This window comes from Fragaria vesca, linkage group LG7 (assembly GCF_000184155.1).
Source record: "Fragaria vesca subsp. vesca linkage group LG7, FraVesHawaii_1.0, whole genome shotgun sequence".
Classification (NCBI taxonomy): Eukaryota; Viridiplantae; Streptophyta; class Magnoliopsida; order Rosales; family Rosaceae; genus Fragaria; species Fragaria vesca.
The window spans coordinates 2316091-2333272 of record NC_020497.1 but is presented as its reverse complement, the minus strand read 5'-3'; the positions used below and the strand labels follow the sequence as shown (position 1 = coordinate 2333272).

Here is a 17182-nt window from a genome sequence, read left to right as displayed (position 1 = left end):
GAGAGAGAGAGAGGAGTTACCTGATATAAGAATAACTGTCGAAGAGTAGTGAGAAGAGTAGTTAAAGAAAGACATGAGCATGACCTAAATAGGACTTGGTTCATTAACTTGCAACTGCATTAGTATAGCATGACTTGCGGGGAGGGAGATGGAGAGAGAAGAGAGAGGGGTTTGTGGGTTGAGAAAAATGGGGGAGTGTTTGGTTTGTGACGGTTAATAAGTAACAACCTGCGGAAAAATCTAGGTTTTGGTTTTATCTCAAAATTACTAATTAACCGCTATGATCAGCTTGGTCTTGGTGGCTACTTCAGTTCACCACACTAGTAAAATGTAAAAAAGCCAAGGTTTGTGTCAAAAATAAACTTACAGCATGACCTTTGCCATTCACATTTTGATAGACGTTAATTTTTGTTGGCAAAAATGCTCACATGATTACATGAGAAAAAATTGATCTTAGCCAGCGATTTGTTCGTCATGTGTCCCATCGTTAAACTTAAACAAAAAACTAAATTATGATCGAACTTTTTTTTGGAAAAATAAAATTATGAACTTTGTGAGCTTTAATTTTGATTTTGATATATCCTTTCGCCTTTACTTGTGGTTTATACTTAAGTCGGTTATTTCATATGAGGGTTTTTTTTTTTTTTTGAGAATGATTCAATATGAGTTGAATAAAGAGAAGTACGTATATAAACCGTCTTAATTTCTTTTTTAATGTCTTAATTAATAGAGATAATGATTCACCATGTAGTCTTAATTAAATCCTTTTTGAAACTTACAAAGTTACAAACAAGATAACTATTCATGGTGGATCGATGACAGGAGGCATGTACCAACGATCTGGAAGGAGATCTCAATCTAGATCGATCTTGAATATAAACTAGATTGGGGATCGGGGCTTGTCAAGAACGGCGATTCAGTTTATAGAGAGTCTAAGTGCGAGGCGGTGAGGTTTGTTGATGCGGTGCCAAAATCAGCTTGTACAGCGGGGCATTGGTCAGGCAGGTAGATGGCTTCTGAAGGGATGCCCAAATCACCCTACTCATTTTAGGTGCCCAAAGTACGATATGATGGAAGACCCAATAGCTGGATTTGGGCTATCTTGTGGCCAAATGGATGAGCTCTAAACTATTAGGGTTTCGTATTTGGGATCCGAAAGATTTTGATTCAACAAAATATGTCTATCTTGGCATGAATGGTATTATTGAATCGTCTGGAGTTGTACCGAAATGTGATTCAAGTTCTTCACTGTTAGTGGAGCATGATACGATTAATGAGCAAACCCTTTTCTATATACCCATGTGGGTACTACCATAGCTTCTTGTTCTATCTGTAAATGACAGCGAAATAGTATGTAATGACCGCTCTGGCCTTAGGCTAGTACATATCTCAAAAACTATGATAACACACCATACAGACTTATTAGATGTGTTTAAGAAAGCTTGCCATCAAGCTATGTTATGTAACCAAGCTCTATTGAGCCTATATTTATATTTGCAATAAAATTAATAGCGTTTTCATTCAAAAAAAAAGAAGAATTAATTCATGTCTCTTAATATCCTAAGAAACCATTTATTGTTTCCGGTCTTTCCACCATCTTGTTGGCTATATACCGACATATATGACTGTTTGTAACCTATTTTTTATTCAATTAAGACACGAAAAAGATTTAATAATTTTTAAAAAATTAATTATAAAAACCTCATTTAATTTTTTTTAATGAGAGTGGATTGCACGCATCAAGATACACTTGCACCATTGATATGCAAGTCACCCGATTAAAGATGCAAAGATAGATTTAAGACTGAAAACCCTCAATTCTTTCGTCTGGTCTTTTCATTTTTAAATTGATCATATTAAGGGCTCATAATAAGGAAACCTCTTCTTCGACATCTGGTCTTCACCTCCTGTATTTGAAATATTTAGACTAACTTTTTGAGTTTCAATTTTGTTAACTGCGTTTGTATATATACGTACATGATCATAATGTCATGTGGATGGGTGAATCCAATAAAATACTGAGATTGCATATTAGTTAATTACACGGTTCAGTTGCAGCATGGTGAGTTTGTAAGAAAATGAGAAAGGAAAAGAGCTGATGGTTGAACACTATTTTTGTCACCTATATAAGATTTAAGATTTTGATATCTTTGGCAAATCATATGAGAACTGTACTTAGATCTAGGAAATTTCAAACTCTCATTTAAAACTGCTTAACTACCACCAAAAATAGGAAGAAAAAAGAAAATGGGAGAAAAAGATGGCAAGAAAATCTCTGCTTATCTTATTCGATTGTGCTTCAATCGTCTTAGATCAATACCTTAATTATCTCCATACATTTTGTTTCCTCAATTCCTAGAACTATTTTTTTTTTTTCTGGTAATGTTCATGCTATGGCAACAGGAGAACATGTAGAAGATCCTCTGAAAGATAAAGCAGCTGATCGTGAAGAACATATCAAAGACAAAGATAATGCATTAAAGGATGTCAACCATGTAGGGAAAGCTGACGATTTTATAAAAACCAATGACCCTGTAACAACCGAAGCATCAATGGTTGAAGAGGACAATAAGAAGATTGAAGCTAAAATAAAAGAGATTGGTGTGGAGAACAAGAGAAAAGAAGACAATGAAACAGAGAAAAAGAAAGATGAGGCAACCATTGCAACAAAAGGAAAGTTACAAGAGGCCCAGAAGGATATAGGTGTAATTGATGAGGCGGTGAAACCAGGGGAGGTTGTGGAGGGGAACAAGGTAAAAGAAGCTAATAAAACAGAGAAGAAGAAAGATGAGGTTGTGAAGGCCGATGATTCTAAATATAAAAAAGCTGAGGAAAGTTTGTCCATGGCAACAAAAGAAAACCTAAAACAAGCCCAGGAGAAAAGAGATACAGCTGAAGAAGTGGTAAAAGACGAGAACAAGAAAATCGAAGCGCAACCGAGGGAGATTGTGGTGGTAGAGAATAAGGGAAAACAAGCTGATCAAACAGAAATGAAGAAAGATGGGATTGAAAAGGCTGATGCTCCTAAGAATACAAAAGTTGAGAAAATATCATCCATAGAAACAAAAGAAAAGTTAGAAGAGGCCCAAAAGCATACAGGTGCAGTTAAAGAGACGGGGAAAGAGGAGGGCAAGAAGATTGAAGCGAAACCAAGAGAGATTGTGGTAGAGAACAAGAAAACAGAAGCTGATAAAACAGAGAAGAAAAAGGATGAGGTCGAAAAGACCGATGCCTCCAATTATATCAGAGATGAGAAAAGTTCATCCATGACAACAAAAGTTAAGGTAGAAGATGCCTCAAAGAATGAGGTAGTGAAAGAGGAGAAGAATAAGACTGGAGCGGAACAACGGGAGATTGTGGTGGATAACAAGGGAAAACAAGATTATACCAAAAGTGAGAAGAATTCATCTATGGCAACAAAAGAAAATCAAAACGAGGCCCAGAATGATAAGGGTGTAGTTGAAGGGGTGGTGAAAGATGACAAGAAGAAGAATGAAGCGGAACCTAGGGAGAACGTGGTAGAGAACAAGGGAAAAGAAGTTGATAAAACGGAGAAAAAGAAAGATGGGGTTGAAAATGTCGATGATTCCAAACGTACAAAAGTTGAGGAACGTCCATCGATGGCAACAAAAGAAAATCTAGAAGAAGCCCAGAAAGATAAGGGTGTAGTTGAAGGGGTGGTGAAGAATATGACAAAGAAGATTGAAGAAACACCAAGGGAGAATGTGGTCGAGAACAAAGGAAAGGAAGTTGACCAAACAAAGAATAAGAAACATGAGGTTGAAAAAGCTTATGCTTACAAATGTACAGAACTTGAGAAAAGTTCATCTATGGCAACAGAAGAAAAATTAGAAGAGGAATTAAAGGATAAAGGGGGTATAATTGAAGAGGTGGTTCATAAGAAGGAGAAGAATAAGATCAAAGCGGAACCAATAGAGATAGTGGTGGAGAATAAGTTGAAAGAAGAAACTACAAACGAGGTGGGTTTGAAAGAGGAGAAGGAAAATGATCAGGTTGGAAATGCAGATGTTTCTGAATCTGGTGAAGTTGATAAATGTTCATCATTAAGGGAAGAAATAAACTCTCTTTTAGAATTAAACGAGCAAGAGAAGAAAGCATTGGCAGAGTTGAGATCAAAAATTGAAAAGGCGATACATGAAAATCATTTGTTAAAGGTAGATAAGGACCAAGCTGCGAATGAAATGAAGCAAGAGAAGGAAACATCTCAAGAAGTAGATGACGTTGAAGCTAAGCAAGAAGGTGAGGAAGATGAGAAAAAAGCAGAATCAAACGAGAACAACAAAGATGTGGCTAAAGTTCATTCCAACATCAACAAAGATATTGCAATTTGGGGAGTACCCTTATTACCTAGTAAAGAAGATAATGCCACTAATGTCATATTATTGAAATTTTTGAAGGCCAAGGACTTTGAGGTCAATGATGCTTTCGAGATGTTAAGGAATACGCTCAAATGGAGGAATGACAACAACATAGATTCGATACTAGATGAGAACTTTGATGAGGATCTTGGTTCCATAAGTATCATGGATGGTGTCAGTCGTGAGGGACACCCAGTTCATTATAGCTCTTTTAAACTGTTTGGGAATGAAGAGTTATACAACAAGGTACTAGGGACTGAAGAGAAGCGCAACGTGTTTATAAGGTCTAGAATTCAACTAATGGAAAGAGCAATTCAGAAGCTCGACTTCAAGTCTGGTGGTGTGTCTTCAATATTCCTCGTCAATGATTGCAAGGATATGCCTGGTCCATCTAAGAAGGAGCTTCGAATTGCTTTGAAACAAATCCTTACTCTTCATCAGGACAATTATCCTGAATTCGTTGCAAGACATGTAAGATTTTCTTCATTCATACATCTTCTATTCACAAAATTTTTATTTACTGTTAACAGCTTATTTCAGATCACTTTATAGACTATGAATTGGAGGTTCCATGGATTAGTTTACCTTGTACTGCAAGTCATTGATGAAACACTTACTTCTCTATGTAGATCTTCATCAATGTTCCTTTTTGGTACTATGCCTTCAGTGCTAGCACTTTCCTATCACCATTTTTGACCCCAAAATCCAATAGCAAGTTCATCTTTGCTCGGCCGGCTAAAGTCAACGACGTTTTGCTCCAGTAATGTTTCTCCCTTCAATGTCATCAATTGGTGATAACGACTAGTATCTTAGAAATTATGGAACTTATTTTGAAGCTTCTTTATTGTAGGTACATAGCTTTAGAGGAACTACCAGTTCATTATGGTGGCTTCAGAAAGGAAAACGATCCTGATTTCTCAACCGAAGATGATATCTCAGAGATCTTTCTCAATCAATCATCAACAGAAATTATCCGTATCCCAATGCAGGTATGTCCTCTAATTAAGGTAGCATCGAAGCTATAATAAACTAATTCTAGATGAACATCGTAGGCAAGTTAGTTAATTTTCTTGTTACTCTTGTATGTGAAACTGCAGGCAGGAGTGAGTTTAATGTGGGAAGTACTAGTGTCTGGTTGGGAAGTGAACTACAAGGAAGAATTTATCCCAACGGATGACAGCTCATATAGCGTTATTATACAGAGGAGGAAGAAGATCAGCGGGCATGAGGGTCCAATCCGAAACTCTTTCACATGCAAGGAGCCTGGAAACATTGTGTTAACAATCGAAAATGGAGCATTAATCAAGAAGAAACGAATCTGTTACCGATACAAGATGATGAATCGGAGTTCCTCTTGAACAATCATCAAAGTTGTTACAATGGCCTATTATTTAACTATTTATATCACCTTTACGAACTTGACAAGATAGGTAATACGAGTGTTCTTGTATTGTTAATTTTTTTTTTTTTTTTTTTTTTCTTGAGGAGAAAGTGTTCTTGTAATCTTCTTTCAGTAAGAGACGTAATATCAGTGTTGTTCTTTCTTTCAGTTTAAGAAAGTTTATGATAATTTATTAGTATCTATGGCTAATTGTTTGCATGGAGATCGCGTGGCCTAATGGATAAGGCGCTCGCCTCGGAGCGGGAGATTTGTGGGTTCGAGTCCCATCGCGATCGTTCTATTAATTTTTTTTTTTCTTCTTGGCACTGTTGCATGAGTTCCACAATCCCCAATAACTAACTATTGTATATTAAGTAAGCTTTTTTTTTTTTTGGTTCGTAAAACATGATATTAAGAAGTCTGGGGGGTCGTGTTTTCGATTTTTTTTTGTTTGTTTGTTTGTGTTACAGTTATTCTTGGAGAAATTACAAAGATCAACAAAAACTTTTTGAAATTCTTTGGTTCAAGGCTATAAATCATTTGGCCAAAAAAGAGATCAAGTAGAACCAAACTGTGAATATCATAGTTTGCAGCTGAAATGCACATATCATGTGTTCTAGCCTCAAATTTGAACACAGAACCTCAACACAACAATAACAAAACACCCTCAAAGCCAAAACTGGATGCTACCAAAAAAGAAATTAACCTAAAGGCACCAGGATATGCTGAAGATGAAGTTTCCACAAGGATCATCATATGACAGGGAAGATGTTGCAGACGTCGGTGCAGTTCATTCGGTGCAGAGCCACAATTGAATCCCCAGGCTTGCAAAGACCATTAGCCTTTGCATATTGAATAGCAGACTGCACAGCCTCTTCAGTAGACTCAGCATGAGAGCCTTTAATGGAACCTGAGCTGAGAAGAGGCACAAGACCTCTATAAATAAGGCTGTGCCTTGCAGGAGCTGCATCGCTGCATGACCACTCGAAAGAGTCTGTAGTTATCTCAGGAACTACCACAGACAAAATCGGCATGCTTGGCCTGTACTTAGCCACAAGCTTTGCCGTGGTTCCTCCTCTTGTCAGGACCAAAATGAGTGCAGCCCTGATGGAAGTTGCCATGTGCACTGCCGAGGAGGCCAGACTCTCTTGAGGGCTCATAGGCATTGCTTCATATTGCATTTTCTTGAAAATTTCTCCATAGTTTATGTACTGTTCTGCAGAGACACATATTTTAGCCATGGTTTGAACAGCAATTTCCGGATAGGATCCAGCTGCAGTTTCGCCGCTGAGCATGACACAGTCAGTTCCATCAAGAACAGCATTGGCAACATCAGTGGCTTCTGCTCGGGTGGGACGAGGAGATTTGGTCATTGACTCGAGCATCTGAGTAGCAGTCACCACTGGCTTTCCTAGTCTGTTGGCCTTTGCAATCATCAGTTTCTGAGCTAAGAATATCTTTTCAATTGGAATTTCCATCCCAAGGTCACCCCTGGCCACCATGAAGGCATCTGAATTTGCTAGTATGTCGTCGAAATTAGTAACACCTTCTTGGTTCTCAACCTTCCAGAGAAAAAAAAAAAAAAAACCATGATCAGTTTCTGATTCAAGCTAAGACAACATAACATGCCAGATATGCTACAAACTTTAGAACTTTAAATACCTTAGACATGAGCATTATATCCTTGGCATGCTCCCCCAAAAGTTTTCTGACCTCAACAAGGTCTGAGCCTTTCCTAACAAAAGAGAGCGCGATCATGTCAATCTTATTTAAAACTCCCCACTCCAATATATCTACTTTGTCCTTCTCTGTCAAAGTTGGCAGATCAACCACAACTCCAGGAAGATTGACATTCTTCCTCTCACCCAAAACTGCAGTGTTCTCACATCGACAACGTACCAAACCACGCTCCTTGTCACATGCCAGAACTTTCAAAGTAATTGTTCCATCAGCACATAAGATGTCACTTTGAGGCTTCACATCCTCAGCCAACTTCTTGTAGCTCATAGAGATCATATTCTCATCACCATGAATGGTATAGTCAGTTGATATGATAATCTCTTTTCCCTGTTGGAGATGAATGGCCTTTCCATCTTTCAGAAACCCAGTTCTAATTTCTGGACCCTGTAATGGTAAACAAGAATTTAGCATCTTCATAATAAAGTAAATAAACCCAAAATATTTACAGTAACCATGATTTCCCCTTATTTAAGATAAACACACCACATGAACCAAGATTTATGCTTTCTTTATATGAAAGCTGCACTACTTGATAGAATTTGGAAATCAGAATGGCATGATTTTCAGTTTTCTAAAACAAATTTGACAGCAATATGACTTTAATTCATACCAAATAGTTATACACAGGTCATGTGAAGTTGTGAACAGACTAGTCCCCAGTTAACAATATTCGAACACAAAGAAAACGCTAGTGTGACGAATTATACCTTAGTATCCAACATGACAGCACAGAGAATTCCGGTGTTGTTCATGGCACTCCTTAAATTATCAAGAGTTTCCTGATGATACTCATGACTACCATGAGAGAAGTTGAAGCGAGCAACGTTCATGCCAGCCCTCAAAAGCTTCTCTGCCATCTCCACGGACCTGGAAGACGGTCCCAATGTGCACACAATCTTGGTCTTTGGCCTCATCTCTCCCACAGAAGCAAGTACCTTCTCCATTGCCATCACTGGTTCAGAAGGATCACAGTGAAAAGGGTTTAGGGTTTTGATAGGTTTCTTGAGCAGGACGTCTCTTACGACTTGATGATTGAAAGGGGTTCAAACATAACAATATATAGAGCTACAGAGAGAGAAAAGCGTCCCAGATTTCTTGGGGATTTTCCTATTTACGACTAGCTAGCTAGGTTTTCTTTCCTTTCCTATGATTTATTTGCCTTGGACACAAAGTTAAAAAGTTCTTCGAATCTAATAAATAAACCTTCCTAAACAAACCGAATACAAATAATTTTGTTTCGTTTTCGGTACAGCACTGTTGCTCCTCAGTTACGACTATATATTCACTACTTGACTGTTACGTTTTTATTTCATAATGCATTAGAAAGAGGTACGAATAATGTGGCTGTTCAGTTTAACAATTGTATGGTAAATTTAGCAGAAGTATCTCCCTAAAGTTGCAAATTTACTGTGAACTGGCATCAAATTTCTCTGTGATCTTCCCCTCTTGTTTGTTCTTGTTCATTGCTCGTCATACTCATCATACATCAATTCTTTAGACTTGAACTCTTAATCCGGCGGCCAAAGCAAACTAATCAGAAAAAGAACGCTATAGTGTGTAATGTTCAAAAGAAACTCTTGAGAACTACGTACTTTCTGCGGCTAGGGTTTGATCTTTGCAACTTAAAGCATGAGGAAAGGAAAACCATGAAGTTTTTACTGGTACATTCTAGGGATGGGTAAACCATGAAGTTTGATTTGTCAATACGTCTCCTACTGGAGGATGTACTCTCAGTTTGATTGTTTCTTACAATTCAGACCATATGGTACTCTTATCTTAGCTCAGAGTTTTGTATAACATCCATCACATGAGTACACTTCTTTACTTTGATCAATGACCCCTTCGGGGTAGCATCAAGTTCAAGGATAAGTGAACCTTTGATGCGAAGTGAACTCTCAATCCTTGATTGGAGGGTTCAGCAGAAACCAAAGAGTTCTCTGTTCTCCTGCTTTTTCATTCATATAAATTCCCTTTGGTAACAAAATTTGGGTCAGGCTCTTCACACAATAAATATCCACTCAACTCAACTTCATTGTCGTACTCCAGAAACATCACATTTTATACCAAACCATGCATGCTAAGTGCACTTTGGATATTACAGTGTTCCCAAACAAAAAAGATCCAATTCAACTCCAAGCATTGCAAAATGGTAACACCAGACGGCACTTATTCAAATCTACCCTATAAAGCTAAAGCCTCTACAAGTTCAGCTCTGTTATACTTGATCCATTCTGGCTGACAAAAACCAACCATCTATCAGTCACAAAATGAACAACTAGAAAATTTCAGCTTAGGCTTCATCAAGAGCAAGGACTCCAGGGAGGGTTTTCCCTTCAAGAAGCTCCAAGCTTGCACCACCTCCGGTTGAAATGTGGCTCATTTTGTCAGCAAGGCCAGCCTTCTCCACAGCAGCAACTGAGTCACCACCTCCAATGATAGTTGTAACTCCCTTTCCACTTAGCTCTGCAAGCTTCTTAGCAATCGCCTGTTTAAAAAACAAAGATTATTAAAATATATGAACCAGAAATGTTCAGCATATACTATGACAATATATAATCAAGACTTGAAATGAATCAACTGAATGCAAATTCATCGTCAAGAAATCATTTAGCTTTTATGTACCTCGGTACCAGCAGCAAACTTTTCAAACTCAAACACACCCATGGGTCCATTCCAGATAACAGTCTGAGTGGTATCAAGAGCTTCACTGAAAGTCTTGATGGAATCTGGTCCGATATCCAATCCCATCCAACCATCTGGAATGGCAGATGCTGGCACCACCTGCAGTCAAATAAAAGCTCTGAGATCTCAAGAATATTAAAGTATTAAGAGAACTCCACATCAAACCATGCACAAATACTGACCTTGCTGTTGGCATCAGCAGCAAACTTATCAGCAATAACCACATCAGTTGGGAGCAGAATAGAGACTCCCTTGGCCTTTGCCTTCTCCATAAGTGATTTTGCAAGATCTAGCTTGTCTTCCTCAACAAGGGAAGATCCAACGGAAAGCCCTTGTGCCTTGTAAAAGGTAAAGATCATTCCTCCACCCAACACTAGAATGTTAACCTTCTCCAATAAGGACTCTATGACTCCAATCTTGGATGACACCTTCGAGCCACCAACAATAGCAGCAAATGGCCTCTTGGGATTTGACACAGCACCAACAAGATAATCAAGTTCCTGAAATCACCAGACGAATAAAAGTTCAATGATAATGGCTTATAATCAATACAATGAGAAGTAGGGAAATGAAGTTTAATAGTTTAAGTGCAATAATTAGTTACAGGGTTCATACCTTCTGCATAAGGTACCCAGCAACAGAAGGCTTCAAGTACTTGGCCACTCCTTCTGTGGATGCATGAGCTCTGTGAGCAGTGCCAAAAGCATCATTCACATACACATCTGCAAGTGAAGCAAGCTTCTTCGCGAACTCAGGATCATTCTTCTCTTCCTCCTTGTAGAACCTGACATTCTCAAGGAGCAAAACTCCACCCTCCGGAAGCCCAGCAACCAACTTTTCAACTTCCTCACCGACACAATCATTAGCGATTTTAACCTGTGAAAGAAAAAAGAAAAAATTAAGTAACTCCAGCTTCCCATGAGCAAGATCAATAAGAATCAAAGTGTCAAATACAGACCTCGACTCCAAGGAGCTCAGAAAGTCTTGGCACAAGAGGCTTCAAACTGTACTTGGGAGTGACACCCTTTGGACGTCCCTGTAGATACAACATAATTCATTAGTAACACTCGGAGATTGTCTTATATTAGTTTAGCAAGTACAAAAGGGAAACCATAAAACTACAAATAATTGACACTAGACATTCTATGAGTAATGATAGTTTGTTGGCAAAAAGCGAGGATAAATATGGATAACTACGGAGAAGAAAGTGATCTCATCTACTACTATACTTAGTAGTTAGAAAGTTCGAGCCTTCTGTATCGTATATTACCGGTTACAATCAGCTAAATAGAAGCTTAAGCAACTATGCTAAAGCGGTTAGAGCCGCTCCCTTTATTTTAAAATACAATATTAAGAGGCTACAAGACCGCAATCCAGCCTAACATACGATCTCACAACACTACTATAAAAATAGCTTCTGAAAACAAGAAATCAATGGAGCCACAAAAGTACATGTGCGCAAAGCAAATATAATGCCAAAACAACCAGATAATATTCCTACATAACAGATCATCGATATTAACCAAGTAACCAACATAAGAATCTTCAATTCGATCTAACATTGACCAAACAACAAATCCATCACAGACCTACATGCAAATCAAACTACTCAAAACCCATAAGATCCAACTTCCCCAAAATCTAAAGTTCCATTCTTTCCGATTCAAACACACAAATCTAAACAAAAACTCATAAATCCGATCATCGAAAACACAACCCAACTAAAGAAAAGAGTGAAGCAATACCAAGTGGGAAGCTAAGATGACTTTGGCACCATTTCCCTGCAAGTACTTGATGGTGGGCACAGCTGCTCGGATTCTAGTGTCATCGGTGATCTTACAGCTTTCATCAAGAGGAACATTCAGATCAACCCTAACGAAAACCCTCTTGCCCTTCAAATCAGCCTCCTTCAAAGTACTCACACTCCTCTTGGTTGCCATCTGAGACAAAAAAAAGCTTCGACCCAATACAAAACAGAGCAAGAGGATCAAAACCCAGATCGGGGATTTGGGAAAGAGATGAGAAATCGAAGTAAAGATTGGGTTTTTGAGAGCTTACCGAGACGAAGATGAGAGAATAGTAGATGGGTTTTAGAGCAAGTGATCGGAGAGAGACAGAGAGAGAGAGAGAAGTTGAGAGGAGGGTTTATATAGAGGGAGTTGAAGTGGGATGGGTGACACGTGTGGGTTTGATTAGGGGGCGCACCAAGTTTCGCTATTCTTGGGCAGCAAGAAGAGATTTGATTAAGGAAAATGGGGGCTTGGATTGTGGCACTAGGGAAACCTTGGGCTGGCATTGATATGGTGTCGGCATATTCTTTGGTGATTCCAATTATGAGCATTGGGGAAAAAGAAAAAAGAAATAGGAAAAGCAATAGAGCATTAAGATAAATCTTAGGCTAAAAAATATTAGATCGTCCCGTATCATTTGATACGGTGATATAGATTTCGAAGATAATGCAAGCTCGACACTGAAAAAACTAGTTATTGTAATTTTAAGTTGTTAATGTGATAAAAAGAAGAAAAGAAGCAAAAGAAAAGCTTAGAGCATCTTAGTAGCTCTTAAGAACTTGAATAATGCTTAAGCCTTAGGCTAAGGCTTAAGCTGGATGAGCAAATGTATATAACTTGGGGTGGTTTAGATGAAAAGAATCTTTGTTTCTTAAATTCTAGGTGATGACTTGTGTTGTGGATGGTATGAACTGTATGATGTATTGTGGTGCCACTTGTTTTCATTTTCAATAAATATGTTTAGTCAAATGTTCAAAAAGAAAGAGAAATGTGTAGAAATTACTAGAATACATATGGTGCATGGGTCTTGTCGTCATCAAGTCATTAAGAAATGGCAAATCTGCTAACCCCATGCTTGAGGATAGATGAACCTTTGCAGCGACTATTGCGAATTCCCATGGATAACAAACTTCATCTGCTCATCTTCATCCTGGATATAACAGTTTTGAAACTTTAAAATCGTTTTAAGTTTCTTTACAACCAAGAAACCAAAGTTTAGTAAATAATTGTAAGCGAGGTTATAAGAATTGGTTTGCAAGATTTACAGTGTTTGTGCAAAAACTCGATTATAATGATCGTTTTATGGATGTTGACGGTATGTAGCTGTTGATATGGTAGAATGACTCATGTTTCTACTGGGGATGTAGAAAGGAAGTTTCATTTAGATTCCTTGAATAGTCTGCACCTAATCTTCTTTGTTTTTGGTATTTGAGATCCTTTTACTGATAGCCAGTTAGCCAATTGAATTAGATATGGGGACTGGTAGCAACTTTCATGAATAGGTTGTTGTAAAGGGATGTATGCTGGCCTCTAATTTCTGTGGATGGATTTCTACAACACATGAACCATTTTCATAATCTGACCTATGACATGATTGTCATGAATGAGTGAACGTAAGAAACTTCTAGTCTTCTACCATTTGCTTTTGGTGGTTTTGCAAGATCAATTCACCCCTTGTGATTAGAGCATCACAAATCCAGCACACAGCAAATTCTAGCTGCAAATTGAAACAACCGAATCCTGTTGTTGCCGGATCCTACTCGGGACTAACATTGTAGCAGCATACCCAAACTTCAGACATGAGAACGATGAGAATGTTACAAATATATATTGCAGAGAACCAAGTAATTAGATTTTCAAAATGGCTGTTTTTAGTCCGTCCCCACAATCTTATGGAAATTTTGTAGGATGCAAGGAATATAGAGACATGAGAACGATAATTTTACAAATATATATTGCAGAGAACCAATTTATTAGATTTTCAAAATGGCTGTTTTTTGTCCCTCCCCACAATCTTATGGAAACTTTGTAGGATGCGAGGAATATAGAGACGTATCGGGTCTTGTATAAAAGGACATTGAACATTTACAAGACGAACTCCAATCTTCCTACTACAACATGCCATTTCTCGCTTACGTACTCAAATAGAACAACATGGTGGGCAGGGAAAAGAATACAGAGAAAAAAAATTGTTCTTACACGGGAACTGGAACAGCTTCATCAAGAGCAAGTACACCAGGAAGTTCTTTGCCTTCCAACAACTCCAAACTAGCACCACCGCCAGTTGATATGTGGCTCATGACACTAGCAACTCCTACTTTCTCCACAGCCGCAACTGAGTCTCCACCTCCAATGATGGTTGTCACTCCCTTGCCGCTAAGCTCTGCAAGCTTCTTTGCAATAGCCTGCAAGAAAGAGGTATAAACTCAAATTCAGCATCAACAATAGGCCAATAGCTCTAACCAGACAATAGACATTACTAAGAACCTATATGTACATACACAAATGCCAACAATAGCCCTATTGCATACCTCTGTTCCTACAGCAAACTTGTCAAACTCAAACACTCCCATTGGTCCGTTCCAGATGATGGTTTGAGTGGTATCAAGTGCATCATTGAATGTCTTAATAGAATCTGGTCCAATATCCAATCCCATCCACCCATCAGGGATGCTTGAAGCTGGAACAATCTGCAAGGACCAAAACCAGTTGCTCATAACTCTATCATGAAGTGCAACTGAAGAATAGAAAATTACTGTAGTCGCTGTCTATTTAAACTAAATATTAGTTGCAATCAACCGAAATCAACTATTTCCCAGCAAGAAGATAGAGCATTATATGGTAGGTGAGCAAATCAAAGCGCAGAAGTGACAGAACTGTAATGTTAGCTAAGAAAATATACCTTGCTGTTTGCATCAGGAGCAAATTTGTCTGCAATTACGACATCAGTGGGTAGCAAAAGAGACACTCCCTTTGCCTTGGCCTTCGCAATGAGTGATGTAGCAAGTTCTAGCTTATCCTCTTCCACCAGAGATGAACCTACTGAGATACCCTGTGCCTTGTAAAATGTGAAGATCATTCCTCCACCAAGAATTAAGTAATCAACCTTCTCTAAGAGTGATTCGATCACTCCAATCTTGGATGAGACCTTCGAACCACCAACAATGGCTGCAAATGGCTTCTTTGGGTTTGATACTGCCCCAACAAGATAGTCAAGTTCCTAAAAGAAGAACAAAACAAAAGTAAGTAACATTGAATCCAGAAATTGATTCCAGGGAGACATTCAAAGGGTTGGTAATATTAAAGAGTAGCTTTCGTCATTTTTATTTAAAAGCATATACAAAATGAATAACGATATCTTAGCAATCATAGTAATGTATGAAGCATCTGCAAGAGTGGCAATCCTGTCCATGCCCATGCTAACTTAGTTGCATTCTTTAATTTAAAAAAAATATTACAGCTGATGGTTATAATTTAGGCTTCAAATTAAGAAAATTAGAATTATTATTTGAAGTATTAAAAAAGCACTGCAGATAACTGAAAACAATGACAAAGCAGAAACAAGACAATAACCCTCACCTTCTGCAACAGAAAACCAGCAACAGATGGCCTCAAGAATTTTGTTACACCCTCAGTTGAAGCATGGGCTCTGTGTGCAGTTCCGAATGCATCATTGACAAAAAGATCAGCTACGGAGGCGAGCTTCTTCGCATGCTCAGGGTCATTTTTCTCCTCCTCTTTGTAAAACCTCACATTTTCAAGAAGAAGGACACCACCATCAGGAAGTGAAGTGGCCAACTTTTCTACTTCCGGACCAATAGAGTCTTCAGCCTTCACGATCTGTTTTATTTATCAATACAAAAGGAGATGTCAGTGTTTCAATGTCCACCTATTCATCACTGTTACTTTGCTTTATATTCTTTTTCCCAATTTTCAACAGAATAAACATGTCTACCTGAATGCCAAGAAGTTCAGATAGCCGGGGTACAAGAGGTGCTAAGCTAAACTTTGGGGTCACACCTTTTGGCCGTCCCTGAAAATCAAATAAACATTGACATCAATTCAGCTTCTATCATACACCTTTATGACCAAAAATCAACAAAGGAAAACTCTTCAGCAGTCAAACAGCCATCAAACTACATGTACTTAACAAAGCCACAAGATAAACTAGACAAACTAAGTAGAGCTCTATGACCAAAACCACATACAACGGATACAATGCTTCAAATACAAAGCTCATGAAGTTTCAAAACAGACATTTTAGATCAGTCAAAGAGAGAAAGATAACAACTTTACACAACCCATTTCAGCAAACAAGCAATCAAAGCTCATAAAAGAGATTCCACACTAACTTACATACAATGCTCAAAAACAAATGAAAATGCTCATAACATTCCAAACTACACAAAACAGACTCTCTGAAAACAATGAACTTCAACCAATCAAAAGATAACAAAGACAACTACTTGACAATCCACATTCACCAAACAAGCAACCAAAGTTTACAAATTGATCAAAGCTGATAAAAAACAAAGAGAACCCACATACCAAATGGCTAGAGAGAATGACTTTAGCACCCTTGTCCATCAAATACTTAATAGTAGGAACAGCAGCCCTGATCCTAGTATCATCAGTAATGTTCTGACTATCATCCAAAGGCACATTCAAGTCAGCTCTCACAAACACCTTCTTCCCCTTCAAATCAGCCTCACTCAAATCCCCAACGCTCTTCTTGGCCATGGCAACAACGCCCCTGACGGGCTTGGCAGAGCCGAAGGACCTGACCTTGGCGGCGACGTGGAGGGCGAGGAGGGGGTCGGCGGGGGCGAACCCGAGGCGGCGGGTGGTGGGTTTGAGGGAGGAGGGGAGGGAGACATGGGAGGAGGAAGAAGGGGAGGAGCGGGTGCGGGAGGAGGCGGTGGATTTGAGGAGGGAGAAGGTGGTGGGTGCGGAGGCAGAGGCCATTCTCTTGTTTGTTTGAAGTAAGAAAGAGTGATCAAGTTTGACTTAGTGTGAGAAGTGAAATGAAATGAGGACAAGGTTAATGGGTTTTGTGTTTTATGGATGTGAGGAGGTGTTGGAATGATGTGGACGGGAAGAACAATGGGAGTGATTGGCTTGGGATTGTGGATGATTTCTCTTATCGTTGAGGAGAGGTTCAAGATGGACGATGGTTTTGAGAGAGAGAGAGAGAGAGAGAGAGAGTAGTA

At 38.7% G+C, this 17182-nt stretch overlaps 3 protein-coding genes across 3 annotated transcripts; all 3 read right to left on the bottom strand.

Moving 5' to 3' along the window:
• Positions 1-6512: 6512 nt before the first annotated feature.
• On the bottom strand, positions 6513-8450 carry LOC101300965 (pyruvate kinase, cytosolic isozyme-like). Its single transcript, XM_004308207.1, has 3 exons — positions 8208-8450; positions 7423-7884; positions 6513-7322 (listed from the first exon to the last, which is right to left on the bottom strand). Exons 1-3 carry the CDS (start codon positions 8448-8450, stop codon positions 6513-6515), a joined length of 1515 nt encoding a protein of 504 aa, XP_004308255.1.
• Positions 8451-9422: 972 nt separating this feature from the next.
• On the bottom strand, positions 9423-12297 carry LOC101309379 (phosphoglycerate kinase, cytosolic-like). The gene is made up of 7 exons (XM_004306532.1): positions 12241-12297; positions 11928-12122; positions 11141-11218; positions 10798-11058; positions 10365-10682; positions 10123-10281; positions 9423-9985 (listed from the first exon to the last, which is right to left on the bottom strand). The coding sequence occupies exons 2-7, from the start codon at positions 12120-12122 to the stop codon at positions 9791-9793; spliced, it is 1206 nt and encodes a 401-aa protein (XP_004306580.1). The 5' UTR covers positions 12241-12297; the 3' UTR covers positions 9423-9790.
• Positions 12298-13896: 1599 nt separating this feature from the next.
• LOC101309082 (phosphoglycerate kinase, chloroplastic-like) lies at positions 13897-16979 on the bottom strand. Its single transcript, XM_004306531.1, has 6 exons — positions 16521-16979; positions 15928-16005; positions 15552-15812; positions 14875-15192; positions 14504-14662; positions 13897-14377 (listed from the first exon to the last, which is right to left on the bottom strand). The coding sequence occupies exons 1-6, from the start codon at positions 16935-16937 to the stop codon at positions 14168-14170; spliced, it is 1443 nt and encodes a 480-aa protein (XP_004306579.1). The 5' UTR covers positions 16938-16979; the 3' UTR covers positions 13897-14167.
• Between the last annotated feature and the right edge of the window lie 203 nt (positions 16980-17182).